Consider the following 18198-nt stretch of genomic DNA (forward strand, 5'->3'; position numbering starts at 1 on the left):
CCCGCCCCGTGTCACCGAACCAGCGCTGTCCGCGCCCGCCGCGACACCGCCCCGCCGGCGCCTCGGCCTTCCCGCGGGGCTGCAGCGCCTCGCTCGGGGGGATTCACCCCTGAGTCAGCAAAGTCGCGCCCGCCGGTTCTTTCGGCACCGCCCGCGGGGAGCGTGTGAGGGTTGGGGATGCGGCTCCTCGGCGGAGGCGCCGGGCGTGCGTGAGCCGCGCGGCTCTGAGGGGGCACAGCCGAGGCGTTTAACACAAGGCAGGGCCGCGGTGTCCTCGCTGTGACACAGCCGCGATGCCCGACGTGCGCGCCGGGCGGTGCCCCGCGCCGGCCCGGGGACAGCGCTGAGCCGGGCAGGTGAGGCACCGGGGCTGCAGGGAGGACACGGTGAATTACCGCCGATTCTGCATCTTTTCTCTGTTTATTTGGGGTGGTTTTTCGGGTTTTATGTTTAACCTAAAGCTGTTACTGTGTCAGCCAAGAGCCTCACGCCCAGCAAGAGCCCCCATTCCCCGAGGACGCCCCGTTCGCCTCACGGCCGATGAGACACTCCCCGCGCCTCTGCGGCTCTCCGCGTGAGTACGGCGGCCGCGACCGGGCAGGAGGGGGGGAGCGGCACCGCGGAGGGGGGCGATGATGCGGAGCCGGTGGCGGCGGCGGGCGGGGCCCGAGGGGCCTCCGGACCGTGAGGGGCCGCGGCGAGCGGAGCCTCAGCGCCGGCCGGGGCGTGGCCTGAGCAGCGAATGAGAGGGGGGCGTGGCCTGCGCGTTATTGCCATGCGAGGGGCGGGGCTTACACGTTGAGTGACACATGAGGGGCGTGGCTTATGCCGAATGACATATATGGGCATGAGGGGGCCTCGGCGGGTGGGGGCGTGGCCTTGCGATTTGAGTGACAGGCGGGGCCTGTGGTCCCGGTGATAGACGAAGGGGTGTGGCCTGTGCCCTGAGTGGCAGGCAATGGGGAGCGGTGTGCGCTTTGACTGGCATGTAAGGAGGTGGCCTCAGACTTTGAGTGACAGATGAGGCCTTGCCTGTGCGTTGAGTGACAGGCGAGGGCGTGGTCAATCCCCCAAGTGACAGGAAGGGGGCGTGACAGCCAGCCTGACTGACAGGTTGGACCACCGCTCTCTGACATGCGAGGGGGCGTGTCCTGCCATTGATTGACAAGCTATGTGGGCGTGGCCTCTCCTGACTGACAGCCGCCGCACGCACCCTGCCCGCTTCCCGCGGTGCGCGGTGACGTCGTGCGTAACGTGACCACGCCCCTCCCGCCCCGCCGCCGCTCCCGGTCCCGTCCCCGTTTCTCCCGCCGCTCCCACCGGGACCCGGCGGCGCTTCCCGGCGATGTGACCCTTTCCCGGGAATACCAGCGATCATGGCTGAGGTGAGAGCGGCGGGGGCCTGCCCGGGAACTTGTTGCGCGGGGCCGCAAGTTTGTTGTGGGGACCGGAGGCCCGCGGGCACCGGCGGTCCCGCCCGCTCCCCTCAGGGGCCTTCAGCCCCGAGCGGGGCCGTCCCGGCGGCCGAAGGGCCCTGAGGGGAGCGAGCGGGACCGAGCGCGGCGCCTCCCGGTTTTGATAGGACCGCGTATGCTAAAACATCGCTTTATTTCCTTTAAATATATTTTTTGTAGTCGTTAAGACAAAGGGGAATTGCTTAAAAGGTAGCGCGGTGTCCTGGCAGGGAGAGCTTTCTCGTGGAATTCCCAGGATTTGCGGGGTGTGGGGGGGTTATTTGGGGATAATGGGAGTTATGTTGTGGGATATAATGGGGATGTAATATGATAATGATAGGAAAATAATGGGGAAATGGAAAAAAAGCCTCTTTATCGCAGTGTTGGGTTGGTGGGGGTTGGATTTGTCCGTGTCAATAGGATCAGCTCTTTCCCTTTTTGGAGGAGAAATGGGATTGATGAATGGATATTCCATGAAGTTTTCCTCGAATTATCCCAGGTTCCCAATCTCAAGGCTGTTTGCTGCTCCAACAGTATTGACAATGTGTCAGAAATGAAAATTTGAAAAGTATGCACTGGAAAAGTAAAATTTGTGGGACAGGTATTGCTTCCAGGGCAAGCTGGAAGTGTCAAGATTAGATTTTACAGCTGAAGCTTCTCCCCTCGAAATTCCTGAATATATGGAGATTTCTCCTTAAATTATTTTCTCTTTTCCTCCCAAATCAAAACTTTAATGGAGCAGCCTTCCTGTTGTTGGGACAACACGTCCTGAGCTAATCTTAGAAGTTCTGAGAACCTGCCTGGGTGGTTTTGTATCTCGAGAGGGAATCACAGGTCTGATCCCAAAAAATGTGGTTATTAAACGCCTGCCTTCTACAAAGTTGGAGAGACAGTGGGGCCTTTGCTGTGGGGCATCAGAGTATTTGGGATGTTTGGCTGGAGGTTTTGTCCATATTGTTCATTTTTTCGTTAATTAACCCCAATATCCTGTGATAATCCGGGTATTCCGTGGGCTCTGCGTCCTGTGGGGCTGAGCTGCGATCACTTCCCACTTGGTGTCACGTCCTCACATCCACATTAGCCCCCAGGGCTGGGGGTTTGTGCTGCCTGGGGCAGGGAAATCCCACTGGGATGTGGAGCTGGGCACGTTTGGCTTTTCCCTTTGTGGATGTTGTTCCAGTGGGTGAGGCCTTTGCTGTGTGTCAGTCTCGATATCATGCTCAGAGAGGAACAGGGAGTTTTCATCTTTGCTTTTTTCGAGGTGAATTCCTTGTCCTGTTTTGGCCTCTCCGAGGAGAAGGGGCAGGGGGAGAGTTTGATCCGCCTGTGGGTGAGTTCAGGAGCACCAGCACCTGGAGTTCATTCCCAGGCAACTGTTGCATCTGCACGGAGAAACTGTAATAATTGTAAAAAATTATCACTCTGAGTGATGTAACCAGGAGCAGCGTCCTGGATACAGTTCCCAGCTCAGTTTGTGTCCCTGCCCATGGCAGAGTTGGAACTGGGTGGTCTTTTGGGTTCCTTCCAGCCCAAACCATCCCAGGGTTTTATGAATTTGGGAAATAGGAACAGAGTGGCAATTCTCCTTAGCATGGCTTTTCCTCATGGCTCTGGTGTCAACCACCTGCCTGGAGGAGCTGCAGATGATCACAACATGGATGGGAAGGTGTCTGCCTGATGGTTCTTGCCCTCTTCCCATCCTCCTCTCCCAGTGGAAAACCTTGTGCTGACTGTTCTGAAGGGATGCACGGGAGCTCATCCTTCCCTCAGGAACGATCTGAAAATGTTGTGTTGCAGAGAATCAGTGACAGATACAGCCCTCAAAGCCCGGTATAACTCTGAAACTTGTTGAGTTACACAGGAAGGCCCTTCAGAAAGCAGGGCTGGAGGCCAGAAAGTGAAACTAACTTCACCAAAAGTGCTGCTTCACTTTTGCAGAAGCAATTTGAATACAGGACAGACAAAGGAGAAGGGAAAAAATAATAAATATTTTGAATACATATTAAATTTGGGATTAATAACCTCTGTTAGGGTTCTTTTTGCTTTTACATGATTCCTCACATTCCAACCTGTCAGAAGTTTGTTCCAGGCATAAAGTGGAAAGAAAATATCTCTAACTTAAGATCAGCTGAAGCTTTGTGACTGTTACAGTATCCTGCATTAAGCTGCTTACGGGGTGGTTTTGGTGGAGGGAATGCTGATACACACAGATTTTCTCCAAAATAAGTATTTTAATGCCTCCTGAGAAGAAAAGATTGGGGCTGAAAAGGTTGAGTAGCAGCTGAAAGAGAATGGTTTTTGTTAGTTCAACCTTTATAATGTTGGAGTGAAATGTAAGTGAGAGAATGAGATCTTCTGATCCCAAAACTGGAAGAGCTGGGGTCAGACTTTTGTGTCGAACAGAGGCAGCTCAATACCTGCTGTAATTTCCAGAAATGCCCAATTCCTGCTGTTCCTTTTGTTCCATGAAGGGATACACCAGTCAGGTGCTACAGGCACTTGCCAGGATACTGAGCATGCAAAACTAAAGGGAAAAAGATGAGAGTTTGGGGTTTTTCTGCTGTTCTTCAGTGAATTAGGAGGAGTACCAGGGCTGCTGCACAGGAAAGAGGGTGAGCATGTGTAGTCTAAAATCAGGGACTAAATATCCCTGATTTTTGGTTGGCATGGCTTGGAATTAACTGCAAGCTGCTTTAGTTATGGGTTGAGGTGATCTGAAAGGGGAGATCCTGCTCCTCCTGCTGCTTTTGTGTGATGTCCCTGAACTTCCATGAGTTGATCCATCTCTGGCTGAGAACCTAAAAGCTTCCTGCAGGACAGGAAAAGGAAAGCTCTCACAGGAGCTGGAATGGGGCAGCAGGACCAGCCCTGGGGATCAGCAGATCCTCAGGAGGGCCCTTCTGGCTCTGCACAACTCCCTGACAGGAGAGGGGAATTTGGGATCTGCTCCCAGGAACAGGGACAGGAGGAGAGGGAATGGCTGGGCCAGGGGAGGCTCAGGTTGGATATTTGGGAAAATTCCTCCTGGAAAGGGCTGCCCACCCTGGCACAGCTGCCCAGGGCAGGGGTGGAGTCCCCACGCCTAGAGGGGTTTCAGAGCTGTGTGGATGTGGCACTGGGGACAGGGGCCAGTGGTGGCCTTGGCAGTGCTGGGGGTGGTTGGACTGGATGGTCTTGGAGATGTTTTCCAACCTAAAGGATTCCATGGTTCCCTTCCCTGTGACTGATGCTGGAGCATAATTCCTGTTTCTCCCAAACCTCCAGCAGGAGCTGAGCAGCTCCTTGTGGTTCTCACCCAGAACCTCTGAAGTTCCTCAACTTCTTGACTTGCTGAAATAAGAACTTAAATTTTTGCTTCTGCAGAGTGAATTTCTGAGGGGTTAAAAATCTGGATTGGCATTTTATGGTGTTGGGAAAGTATGGGAAGAAGCAAGAGCTGTCTTGGAGCAGGAGCTTTCCTGTGTTGTCAGTGGACAATTAAATGTCTCAACCTAATTTCTTTGAGTGCACTTCAATGTTTGTGAATTTCTGAAAGTTTCATTGTCTTCAACCAAAAAAATCAATTTATTAACACAATGTGCTTTAAGAAGTCATCTATAAATTCCTATTGTCTGGAAAAATTTCCCTTTCCTTCAATATTCTACTTCTTTCAGCTGAAGAATTTTAAACTTTGGGAATGCCACTGAATTCTGTTTTCATATTTTGAATATTACTTTCTGATTTCTATTTTGAAACGGCTTCAGGAGAGAATGCTGGAGTACATGATCTGATAACTGTTCTTAGTAACCCTTTTACATTCTTAGTGTTTTTATTGAACTAAGGTGTAGTAGGAAGCAGCAGTAAAGCTCACACAGTCACTGATGTGTTTGCAAATTGAGGTGTTTGAACAGTCAGAGTTTTTGAGAAACTCCTGGATGCAGGACAAGGTCAAAATAGATGAAATCCAAGTTTCCTACTGTTATAAATCACGATTAAAATCAGAGATTGACATCAGTCAATCATATTTTTCCTGGTTTGATCTTAGCTGTAACTAACTGGGGGGTTTTGTGTCATTTTGAGCAGTGTTTGTAGAATACTGCACTGAGGTGTCAGTGAACCCAATGGAGAGCTAGAAATTCTGGTTTTTCCCTTCCTTGGTGAAGGAATAAACCCCAAGTGGTTGGTTATAGGCACTGATTGGATTGCCTCAAGGGAATTGCAGAGTGGCACTCTGCTTTCTAATCTTAAAAAGAGAGTGGCCCTTGAGTTATTTTTTCATAATAGAAGAATTTTGAAGATATTTTTTACATGTGATAAAATATTGATGTTTGTGGGCTTCCAGTCATGACTTCAAGTCTTTCCTGATGCAGCAGTGGGATTTAGGCTGGAATTGTTGTAAAGTTGTTTCTTTTTTGAGCCTTTTCCTGGCCAGAAGCCCCAGGCTGCATTAATATTTCCCTCCTAATCCATTCACGTCATAAATTGTCCATAGGAATGTTTCCTTGTGGTGCCTGGCATATGACTGTGGCTGGTTTCTTCTGGAATTCTACGGTAGGATCCAAGCACTCCGTAGAATCCCAGTTTTCTTAGCATGATATTTTAGATTACTACAAGAAGTTAAGGAAAATGCTGGGGTTTGTAATGGAAATAAATGTTAAATAGAAAATGGGGAAGTGTGGAACTGTGTGCTTCAGGCAGGGTAGGAGGAGTTCTGATTGCCTGTGGGTGGTGCTCCATAATTCTCTAGGAATGGGAAGTTCTCCCGGTGAAGTTGCAGGGAGCATGATGGCCTGTCCCTCCAGTCACTTCCTCAGCCTGGAGCACCAGCATTTCTCGGAGGGGGCAGTTCCTTGGGAAAATCCCTGCCTGGTGGTTCTGGAGTGGGATCTTGGACAGAAGCCGTTCTCAGCATCCTGCAGGTCCCTGTCCCCCAGGAACTGCAGGATGTGCAGAGCTCTGAGCTCCCCTGGGAGCAGATTCCAGGCTGGGATGGACCCGAGTCCTTCAGTGCAGGGATCCAAGGGGGGATCAGCTGCTGTCCTGGCCCTCTGATGTCACTGTCACCTGTCTGTCTGTCCTGCCCTGTCCCCACAGAACAGCTCAGAGCCCCTTGCAGGGCCTGAAGGGGCTCCAGGAGAGCTGGAGAGGGACTGGGGACAAGGCCTGCAGGGACAGGACACAGGGAATGGCTTTAAGCTGGAAGTGGATAGATTTAGGTGGATATTGGGAAGGAATTCATGGCTGTGAGGGTGGGGAGGCCCTGGAATAGAATTCCCAGAGCAGCTGGGGCTGTCCCTGGATCCCTGGCAGTGCCCAAGGCCAGGCTGGAGCAGCCTGGGACAGTGGGAGGTGTCCCTGCCATGGCAGGGCTGGGATTTGAGGTCTCTTCTCCAGACTGAGCACCTGCAGCTCTCTCAGAAATCTCAAAACTCAGCATTATGGGATGGTTGGAGGTGGAAGGGAGCTCAGGAGGTCTCTGGTGTGACCTTCTCTACTCTGGGGACTCCCAGGCTCACTCAGGGCTGTCTCCAGCTTGGTCTTGAAAACTTCCAAGGAAGAACACTGGGAAAAAGTCCTCTTGGTACAAGGATCAAGTCTCAGAAGGGAATGGCAAAGCCAGGGCAGCTTTGCTGAGGAGAAGCTTCAAGGCTTTGATGTTCACATTTGGGATCTGTGAGTTCAAACATTGCACTTGATCCTTGTCTTCTGGAAGGACAGGAATTTTCTCATTTAGCCACCAAAGTAAAAAAGCAAAAATCTGTGGATGTGAAGGCTTCATTTGAGGGATGTCACTGTGGTTTGGGCTGTGCAAGGGTTCACATGTAGAACTGGAAAAGAGGACCAGACTTATAATTTCTTTTTTCCTTGCTTCAATATGTTGCCATTTTCTCCTCAAGATAAAAATGTGGCACTTTTTTTTATATTTTAACGCAAGTTAATTTGTAACACAACACACAGAGAGGGGCAGGCTGGGACTGTGGCCTTCCTCTTATGGAAAGGGACATATTCCCTCTGGAATAAAAGATGCTATTCTGTATTTTACCCCGTTGTTTCCTCCAGGCCCAACTCGCAGGAGAGTTCATTAACTTTGGCATATTTTCCCGTTGCAGAGTTCAAGACCTGAACAAATTGATGTGCTTGTCAGGCATGTTGCTATCAATATAAAGATAATTTAATTCTAGTTTTTAACTGTTTTATGTAACACTTCAAGAGCTATTAAAGATAACTGAGTCGATTTGGACAGGATGTGTATTTATCTTGTAGACACTGCAGATTATTCTGCAAATTTTCAGATGTTTCATTATTCATCAGTTCTGGTAAACAGTGTGAAAGGTGTCAGCAAGGACAGCACTTGTGGGTAGAAGTGAAACTGTGCAGTGTCCTGTCCCTCAGTGCATTCCACTTGGAGTATCCCAGTCCATTCCAAGTGTTGGAATAAGACCTGGCCATCTCCTTCCAGCGTGCAGCACTGGGAATTGCCTGGAATAAACTCTGCAAGGCTGGTGCCTCCTGAAGGCTGCTTGTACTAAATAAACTGTCACAGTGCCAGCTCAGTGGGATTGTTCATTTCCATCCCAAATGATGGGATGAGACAGATCCCAAAGTCCAGAGAGATGTTTTAGGGCAGCTCTGTGGATGTTTCCATGACTGACACATCTCTGCTGCATTTGCACCTAGGCAGTCACAGGTGTCTGAAGGAGACTGACCAACCTCAGTCCGTCAATTCCATATCCAGACCCTTGGGAATGGATTGAATAGGATCTGTCCCGTCTATTCCGTATCCAGACCCTTGGGAATGGATTGAATAGGATCTGTCCAGTCTATTCCATATCCTATTGGATACATATTGGACATATATTGGATGTGATCTTCTGGCTGATTTTTGCTGCCAAGAGTCTCTAAGCTTGGGAAGTGTTTCCTGAGATTCCTGAAAATACCCCTGGAATAAAGCAGTGGCATTCCTGCAGTGCTGATGGTTTGGGGCTCAGTGTCTCTCCTTTTTCTCTTTCCGTGAGGTTTGCTCCTTCCCCCAGAGCTGGGGTCTCCCTCAGGTCACTGTGGTGCTCCTTGGTGGATCCATGTAGCAGGAATCCTCAGCCACTGGAGCTTTTCCTCATTGTCCATGAGTTAGGAGTTCCTGGATGATTTTTCATTCCTCTGAGCTCCCAGCAGACCTGTTCACTGCTAGCTTTGCTGCTGGTGCAATTCCCAGAACAATTGCAGTGTGTCTGGCCTGTGGATTGTCAGTATCCTGTATTTTTCTCTCCTGTTTTCCTCTCCCAGGCCTTGGATCCCGTTATCCTTTGTTGGGTACCAGCTCTTTGTTCCCACCAGTGCCCTTGAGGTAAAAAGTGCTTTGTGCATCCTTGGGAATGGCTGGGCAGAAAATGAAGATGCACTGAAGAACAGGAGTGTCCTTTTCCCAGGAATTCCTGTTCCATGGCCGTGCCATCCTTAGGAATGAGGATCCACAGATCCAACACAGCCAGGAAATTTTCATCATTAAATGTCCCCAAAGGCATCTGTTCTCCCCTGGCCAGAGCCAGCATCACTTGGAGGCACAGAATGGGAATGACCAAGCCTTGCAGGGATTGTCTTGGAAAAACTCTTCAACCACAGGATGCTCCTTCACCTCCTGTGCTGCCAGACTGGCACTGAAGGCTTTTCCAGCTCTCCCTTTTCCACATCTCCAGCCTCAAACTCGTGTTCGCAGCACATCTGGCACTCGCAGCGGCCCGAGATAAATTCAGGGAGAGGCTGGAAAAATGGTGCCACTCATCCTGGGGATGCTGAGCTGGCCCAGGTGGCACGGCAGTGGTGGCAAGAGGTCAGGGAGCTGCTTTTGGCAGCAGCTGGGCATTAATAAAGATGAGCTGGAATGTGACACTGCTTGGAGCTGGAAATAGGAGCAGGAAATGATTGGCAGCTCATCCCAGACTGGAAAGCCAGGAAATGCAGACAGGAGAATCCACAGGCAGGGCAGATGTGATTGGCAAAGCTTGGGAGAAGGAGCAGAGCCAGCCTTTGGGGCTGGGTTTTGGAGTCACGGCTCCCTCAACTCCCATTATCCCTGCTTTATATCCCATTTTTCCTTCCAAATTGAGGCCTTTCCCCAGAACTTCCCTTCCCAGGCTGGAGCTGAGGTGAATGGAGCAGCCAGAATTCCCCATGGATTATCACAAAATCAAATTACTGATTTATAAATCCATAAACTGTTTCCCAACTCAAAACTCCTCTGTTACATCAAAATGTGTCCAGGCAAGCAAAGAAATTTTGGAAATAGTTTTGGGTTTTTTTGCAAAATGAGTGTTAACTTGTGTAAGAGGCTACCAATAACAACAGGTTTAAATAGGTGTAAATAATGGCTTTTCCTTCATTCCATGAGGAATTCTCACTGTGGTTTGGGATTCCTTAAAAAATGTGTCCCTGAATTGAAGGAGAACAGGGAATTTGTGCTCAGCTTCAAATGGGAATCATTTGTTTTAAACTGTGACTCACTGGAAGTGGAATCTAGGATATCCCTGGGTTGTGGAAAGGGGAATTTAAACCTGGAGTTACATCAGAGTTAAAGCTTTAACAATTTTAATTTGAGTTCTAGGATGGTATTTGCAGAATTTATTGTTTACTAAGGAAAATATTTGGATCCCTCAGAAAAAGTTCTCCTCAGGCCTTTCCAGGCCTTTCCATCCAGCTCTGTTCCTTGGAGGGCAGAGTCATTTCTGGAATAATTTTTCCTTGTGAAATTAAAGTTGGAAAAGACTTTTTGAGATGATTGAGTCCATTCCATCAGTCAACACCAGCACTAATCCATGTCCCCAAGTGCCACTTCCCGCTGCTTTTGGACACTTCCAGGGATGCTGATTCCAGCCCTTTCCATGAAGAACAGGGGAGGCTCTCCATGGCTTTTCTCCTAGCCTTGGAAAATTGAATTTATTTGCTTTCCACCCAGTGATTGCTGCAATAAACACATTAAAACTTTGTTAATTTGTATTAATTATTGCATATTGCGTTCTATTAATTACCCAGGTTTATCAGGCAAACAAAACACCAAATAAAGACCAGTCCTTGCTGGCTGATCCTGATATTCAGCTCCAGATCAGTCATAGTGGACTCTGGAATTTGTTAAGATAATCTTTGCAAATAAAGACTTTTTTTTTTTTTTTTTTTTTTGGGTGTAGTGATTTGCAAAACTTCCCCCAGTGTTGTGCAACGATCTGCAAAAATGTTTGTGGTGTTTACCCAGTTAATATGAATTTCTGTGGAAATGCTGAGGGGCTCCAGGGGAGCTGGAGAGGGATTTGGGACAAGGGGACACAGGGAATGGCTTCCCACTACCCGAGGGCAGGGATGGATGGGATATTGGCAAGGAATTCACTGGTTATATTCTGTATTTTCCTTTTTCTGGACACATTTTGAGTTCATTTATACACTGGACACTCCCACAAAAGGGAAGCAGATGTGTAAGTGAAATTATTCCCTAAGAAGGTCCCTTTCTTCTCGCTTTGAGGAGCTTTTGATACAAAAAAAGTTCAAATTAGACAGAATTTTTTCACTTTTAGATTTTGCTTTGCTGCATCACTAGGCCGGGTTGAGAAGGAGGCGAAGAGAAGGAAAACCCTTTAGAAAATCCAAGTTTTTCCTTGAGGACAGCATTATATAACAATTAATATAACAATATCTGAGTTTGCAGGAGGTGACAGGAGCACCACAGGGAAAAATTCAGTTTTCCTAACTTGGAAATAAACACTTCATTACTGTGTGCCTGAAAAGAGTGGAAACATTTGCTTGAATTATCAAAACAAATGAGCTTTGAATGGCTGACATGCAAATTTTCCCCCAGGAGGTTAAAGATTGGCAAGGGGATAAGCAAGGGAAGGCAGGATTTTATGAAAGGATTTGTTTGTGGAGGTTAGAAAGACCGGGTTACCAAATTTTGGGCCAAAGAGGGGCTCTGGCATGTGGATTCTTGGGGAAATCTCATTTTCTTTATCTCAAAAATAATATTTCTTGGTGGTGTTTTTTGTTTTTTCCATGCAGCTGGGTTGGAAATTAAGATTAAATTGATTTTTTTTTCCTTTATTCTGTAAGGAATTTTAATTATGATTTGGGATTCCTTTAAAAAGTGTGTCCCTGAATTGAAGGAGAACAGAGAATTTGTGCTCAGCTTCAGAATGAAGAATAATTCTTTCATTCTTAAGCTGGGACTCACTGGCAGCGGAATCTGGGATATCCCTGGGTTGTGGAAAAGGGGATTAATACCTGGAGTTAGATCCCAACTAAAATATTATTTACCTTGGTGCTTTATTTATAACTTTAATAACTATTTGTAAATATATTTTTCTGCAGTGAGTTGTTCTGTACTAGCTGAATAATTTGATTTATACAGGTTCAAGACAGCAAAAATAATTTCCTTTCTTTTCTTTTCTTTTTTTATTTAGCCTTCTGTTGAGTCTTCAAGCCCAGGTAAATATTTTTAATAATTTCCAAGGGTTTTGATATCCTATGAGCAGAAAAACTTTCCAGGAGTTCCTTCAGCTGGGTCGTTGTTGCCTCTAGAGGTTTTATTTCTTTCAGAGAAATAATTAATTGCTTCATAATTAAACGTTAGAGTCACTCCTCCTTGTCACAAGTGTGGCAAGGTATGGAAAGTGGAATTTAAATTGTCCAGGGAAAAAAGGGGGGAACATGAGCAGGGGTGGGATTAAAAATCAGGAGAAAAGAGAAAATATGAGCAGGGGTGGGGATTAAAAATTGGAGGGGAAAAGGAAAATATTAGCAAATTTGGGATTAAAAATCAGGAGAAAAGAGAAAATATGAGCAGGTTTGGGATTGAAAATCAGGAAAAAATATGAGTAGGGTTGGAATTAAGGGGGAAAAAATGAGCAGAATTGGGATTGAAAATAAGAAAAATGGGAGAAGATGGGCAGGGCTTGAATTAAAAATCAGATATTGCTGAGTGACATCTGCCAGACCATTCCTCTGCTCCTCACTTGTCATTGTCACCAAATGGGACCAAAGAATTGGGGGAAAATAACTCAGAAATAAAATCTGCAAAAGGGCAAATTTTGGGAAAGGCATTTTTGTCTTTGCACCTGTAAACGAAGGAGATGCCCGAGAATAAAGAAGTTTTTATCTGAGGGTTTTTTTTTACTCTGTAGAGCTCAGTTGAGGCAGGTTTGTGATCACAAATTGAATTTTCCAGATGTGATGTGCACAAAGAGGGACCTGGCCCTCCCTGCCAGGATCTCCCCCCACAAAGGAAATTCCCCTGAAAAACGAGCCAAAGGAGTGAGGGACAATAATTTGAATTTTTGCTCGCAATTCTGCTTCGAGCGTCACCTAAAGAAACAACTGAAAAAAACCCAACTCTGTGAGGCTGTAATGGAACTAAAAATATTGTTGGGAATGTTTCCCACCAGGAGGTTCAGCAGCATCTGATGACCATGAATTTGACCCATCAGCTGATATGCTGGTGCACGACTTCGATGATGAGCGGACATTAGAAGAGGAGGAAATGATGGAAGGAGAAACAAACTTCAGATCTGAAATAGAGGATCTTAACAGGGTAGGTGGCCTGAAGGAATCCCAAAGCATACCCACAAAACATGCAGGGTTTTATCCCTTCTATTTGGAATTTTTTAAAAACATCACTCTAAACTCATTAATAAATATATAATAAAGAGGGGGGGAAAAGGCTGAATAAATTTTCCAAAAATTGGAGAAAATAAATGGTACATAAATAAATCTGCTTGGTTATTGCATTAGGATTTGCATTTTAGAGCTAATACAAATTAAAATATCATCTGACTAAACTTGTGTATTCCAAGTGCACATGAGTAATGCTTGTAGATTTTTATTTTAAAAGAAAACCCCTCATAATTCACATTTTGATACAAATATCTGTCTAATCTAGTGGAGCACTCAGAAATATCTTCATTTAAAAGAAGATGCAGAGGAAATGATGTTCAAACCCTATTTAGCATGAATGATTACGCCAATAGCACTTTAAATTAATTTAGTGCATTTAATCAATATTTCCAGTGGAAATGTTAATTTCTTTCTGGTAATTCCAGGTTCTGCTGTCACTTCTGTATTGTCTTCAATTATTTCTCAGGCAGGAATAATATTCTTAAATTACCAAGTAGGTTTATTATAAATGCAAACTAATTTAGATCCTGTCTGTGGCCTTGTTGGCCTCCAGAAAAGATCATTAATGACTCACAGATGAATATTTGATCTACAAATCCTATTTAGCTTAAGTGATTCTGCCAATAGGACTTGAAATTAATTTACCCTATTTAATCTATATTTCCAGTGAAAAATGATCATTTTTTTTTAATCTGTTGATTTCCAGGTTGATACTAAATGGAAATCATGAAGATAAATAAATGGTTGGTGGATCTAAATGTGCTTCATGTAGATAAAATGAGGAGTGAAGCTCCACATGTTTCTGAATTGGAAATGTGCTTTTTTCCCTTCATGTTTTGTGTAATTCTCTCGCCACGTTACAACCCTTCAGTTTATCCCCTCACATCCAATGGTTACCTCTGCTTGTGGGTAAATAACAAACAAATATATTCATTTTTTTCACTTTTTTTGCATTTTTGCAAATACCCTGAGGCTATCCAGAAATCCCAATTTGTGTTTCCTCTTGGAGAGTTGCTGGTCTTTGGAGCTCTTGGGATTGCAGTGGATTATTTGAAGTTTTAAAAGGCTTTATCTGAAAAAAATATTATAAATACAAACCCCCCCTTGTTGGGTAACACAGGGTCAGGAATATTCCTGTTCCAGAATTCCCAAATACCTACAAATTCCATTTGGTAGGTATACAAATTATAAATTTGTATAAATTATGAATTTGTATAAATTATAAATTTGTATAAATTATGAATTTGTATAAATCTATAAATTTTAATTTTTAATTCTCAGCTCTATGGGAACGGAGTGCTTAAAGATAGAATATTCCAAAATGTGCTGGAGAACTTTTGGATCATTCAAATATGATTTTTCTGCTAGCTCTGCTGCCAGGTTTAATTAAGAGCAAAGGCCTTTCATGTTGTCTGTGTCAGTAAAATATTAATTCCCCATAAAATGACACGATGGGGACCAGGGAGCCAACATTTAATTCCATGTTTGCATGACTGGGTGTAAAGCTTAACCAAAGAGTAGAGGAGTAAGAGGTAGAATGGCTTAGTTCTTTGAAATAAAAATAAAACAAAATAACATCAAATGAAATAAAATGAAATGAAAACGAAGTGCAATAAAATAAAAATAAAATGAAATTAAAATTAAATAAAATATAAAATAAAATAAAATACACAGATAATAAGTGCTGATAACCCCTGTCACTCTTGTTTTTACAGAGCACAACCAACTCCACTTTTGTCATTGGGATTATTGGGATGTTTCCAGAAATTAGATCAGTGCAGGCCCTTAGGATAGGAAGTCTAAGGTCAGCCAATAACTAAAAATATCTGATTATCAGCCAACATGTGCATTAAATACTAAGGGAAAAAAACAGCAGACAATTAATAATAATAAATATAATAAATATAGTATAATATAATTATATAATAAACAGATAATAAACAAAGGATTTGATGTTTTGGGAGAGAATTTTTAAATGATCCCTGAAAATTTCTGCTCTGAAAAATCTCCTTAGGGATTGCTGTCCTGAAGGCTGGACACTGAGGATTAAAAGTAATAAAGGAATTAATTAGCAGAGGCAGCAATTTTATTTATTAATAAAATTTAATCAAAAATATTTATTAATAGTATTTATTAGTAATTTTTATTAATAAAGGTAAGAGTTTGGGAGTCTTTGTTGTACTTGAATTAATTTGAGAACTGACAATATAAATTGAAATGTCTCCTCAGAGTGGACCAGCTTTTTAATGGTTTTTAAATAAAATATTTTAAGGTTTTAGCAGATTTGCTTCCAGCTGGGGATGGGTTTGGAGCTCAGCAGCTGAAAAGAAATGGGAAATAAAAATTCCTGCTGTCCTTCCCTGGACATCAGGGATCCCTCACCCCATCCAAACTCTCAGAAAAAGGAGAGGTACAGGCACACTGAGAGGGTGGAATTTTATATTCCCAAATTGTCAAACTCTGTGGAATTGTCCCTGGAGCACAACTTCCCCTAAAAGATGGAATTCCGTGTTCCAGCCAGGTGTTGGAAGTTGTGTTTGAGCTGAATTCTTGGAGTCACTGCAGGAATTCCTGCCTTGCACTGGGACAGGCTCCTGCCCCCCGGGGTCCCACTGTCTGTGTGGAGCACTTGCTGCTGACACACATTTCACCCATTTTTTCCACAAATTTATACTAAAATCCACCGTTTTCCAGCTGGTTTGGGCAGTGGAGGGAATACCAATAAATATTCCAATTAGGAATTTATTTGCTGTGGCTACTGAAGGTGTTTGATAAAACCAAACCCTTTTAATGAGCTTTATGGAGATCCTGTTGGGGTGGGAGGTCTGCTGGAAATAAATCAAGGATTGGGAAATAAATTATCCTGTACAAAACTCCCCCCATATTTTTCTTAGGATCCCAAACTTCCAGTTTTTCCCACCCATCCCTTTTGGAATGGCCATTCTTGGTGTAGGTGCCTGTGATCCCTGTGGTTTGTGGAGAACCTTGATGCTGTGGAGGAATTGCAGTGGAAATATCCCTGTTAATTCCCAGTTTTTGTTTGGATTTGGCCCAGGAAAGCGACATGCCCATCCAGGAGCTGCTGAGCCGCTACGGCTACGATGGCACCGTGCCCCTGCAGGAGGAGGAGGAGGAGGAGGAGGAAGAAGAGGAAGAGGAGGAGGGAGAGGATGATGATGATGTCGATAACGATGACAACAGCGGCTGCAGTGGGGAAAACAAGGTAAATGTGTGCTCATTTGCATATGCAAATCCATGATTTGCATACTCACACTGCTCAGCATCCCAGGTCGTGGCAGAGCTGATTTGTAACAGAGTTGATTTCATAAACCTCACTTTACTAATAAGGTTTATTCTTAATTACCCATCTGTATTTCTCTTAATTGCTCTTAATTCCGTCTCTCTCATCCCAAACTGAGGCAATTTAAAATCCATGGATGCAGCATCCTGTCAGGGATGGGAATTGTCTTTCAGAACTTCAGCACTCCCATTTTGAGTGCCTGCAGACACCTTTAGAGATACAACTGAGCACTTATTTTGAGTAGAAAAGCTGATTATTGAAGCTGCACAAGTGTGGAGTTGGATTAAACGTTGCTCTGGGTCTTGGAAATCCTGCAAGTTTTCCAGCTTGAGCCTTTTAAATTGTATTTTTCCAGCCTGGTTGTACTTGAATGAACTGCACCTAATGCTTCAAGTATCTTTGCAAAATGTTTAGTTTTGAGCTTAGCATCTTCAAACGCCTTTTCTGTGTTCTCTTCAAACTTTCTGATTTTAAAGAAGAGGTTTTTCTACTTGGAATGTGAATCCTGTCATGGGCACAGCTGCTGAATTCCATTAAGATACAAACTCCTTGGAATTGTCAGTGACACAAAAGCTGAGACATTAGTGGAGATTTCACTTCCTAATGTGGATTTTAAAAGATCCATTCTGGGCTTTTGGTACCTTTACCTATTTTAGAATCCCTGGAATGCCACACAGGGATGAGGAATGGTACATCTGAGTCAGGAACTGAAGTTCCTGGGATTTACAAGCTGCCTTGACAGATGCTGAAGAAAATTGTTCTTTGTGGGGGTTGAGCAGTTCAAAAGGAAGATCCAGAGTTAGATTGGATCAGGAAAGGTTCAGGAGATGGGGAGAAACTTAGGTAATGTGAAGGTGCAGAGAGAATTCTTTCAGGGAAAATCATTTCAGGGAAATTTCCTCATGGAAGGGATGGTCAGGCTTTGGAGGGGGCTGGAGTCTCCTGGAGGTGTCCAAGGAACGCCTGGATGTGACACTTGGTGCTGTGGACTGGTGACAAGGTGGGGATGGGTCCCAGCTTGGGCTGGATGATCCTGGAGGGCTTTTCCAACCTCAGTAATCCTGTGCAGAATCAAACTGAGGCCCAAATGTTCATTTTGTTGAGCTTGGTGCTGCTCCTGAAGTGTCCCTTCCTTCTCGCTCCCCTCCTGGCTCTGCAGCAGCTGTCCTGTGCTGTCCCTGTGTCCCACACACGAGCTGGCACCTTCTGCCCCTCAGCAGGACTGACCCAGTTCAGCCCAGCCCAGCACTGGGAGCAGGCACTCCCCAATCCCATCCCAGTTCACACCAGTTCAGCCCAGCCCAGCACTGGGAGTAGGCACGCCCCAATCCCAGTCCATCCCAGCCGAGCACTGGGCTCAGACCCTCCCAGTCCATCCCAGTTCAGTCCAGCACTGGGCTCAGACCCTCCCAGTCCATCCCAGTTGGATTTTAGGGAGCCCTGGGCTGGCTTTCTGCTCTCTGAGGTTCTGCAGGCACCAAATGCAGCTGTGGGGGTGGAATAATTGTAGAAATCATTGAAGCTTTCCCTGCTCCATCTCTGCTCGGCCCATTTTGCTCCCTGCACTTAGCTGCCTTCTATTTTTAATCTGCTTTAAGCTGCACATGTGACAATGCTCTGGTGGCTGCTGAAGGTGCACAGCCATGTGTGCTGGAGGGGCACCAACAGCATAAAACACTAAATATGCAAACTGCAGCCTTGGAAGCACAGAAAATCCATTGGGGAAAAAAAAAAAATTTGTAATTTTCATTTTCTCGGCTTGTAATAATTCCCCTAGTTGTGATGGTTTGTCTACAAATAAAGGAATTTATTTGA

General features: G+C 45.2%; 1 protein-coding gene across 2 annotated transcripts in view; it reads left to right on the forward strand.

Moving 5' to 3' along the window:
* Window positions 1-40: 40 nt before the first annotated feature.
* Window positions 41-18198, forward strand: part of MIER1 (MIER1 transcriptional regulator) — a 31150-nt gene continuing 12992 nt past the window's right edge. The window contains exons 1-5 of one of the 2 annotated variants that reach the window (XM_014250899.2): window positions 41-356; window positions 477-574; window positions 11873-11897; window positions 12854-12999; window positions 16138-16305. In XM_014250899.2, the coding sequence (XP_014106374.1) occupies window positions 12901-12999; window positions 16138-16305 (267 nt within the window). In that variant the 5' untranslated portion in view covers window positions 41-356; window positions 477-574; window positions 11873-11897; window positions 12854-12900. Of the gene's footprint in view, window positions 357-476; window positions 575-1238; window positions 1386-11872; window positions 11898-12853; window positions 13000-16137; window positions 16306-18198 lie in introns of those variants that run through there. The other variant, XM_005521236.3, reaches the window with a different exon arrangement.

The sequence above is a fragment of the Pseudopodoces humilis genome, chromosome 10 (genome assembly GCF_049639895.1).
Source record: "Pseudopodoces humilis isolate 2021_Gansu_Grassland_sample_001 chromosome 10, ASM4963989v1, whole genome shotgun sequence".
Lineage (NCBI taxonomy): Eukaryota > Metazoa > Chordata > Aves > Passeriformes > Paridae > Pseudopodoces > Pseudopodoces humilis.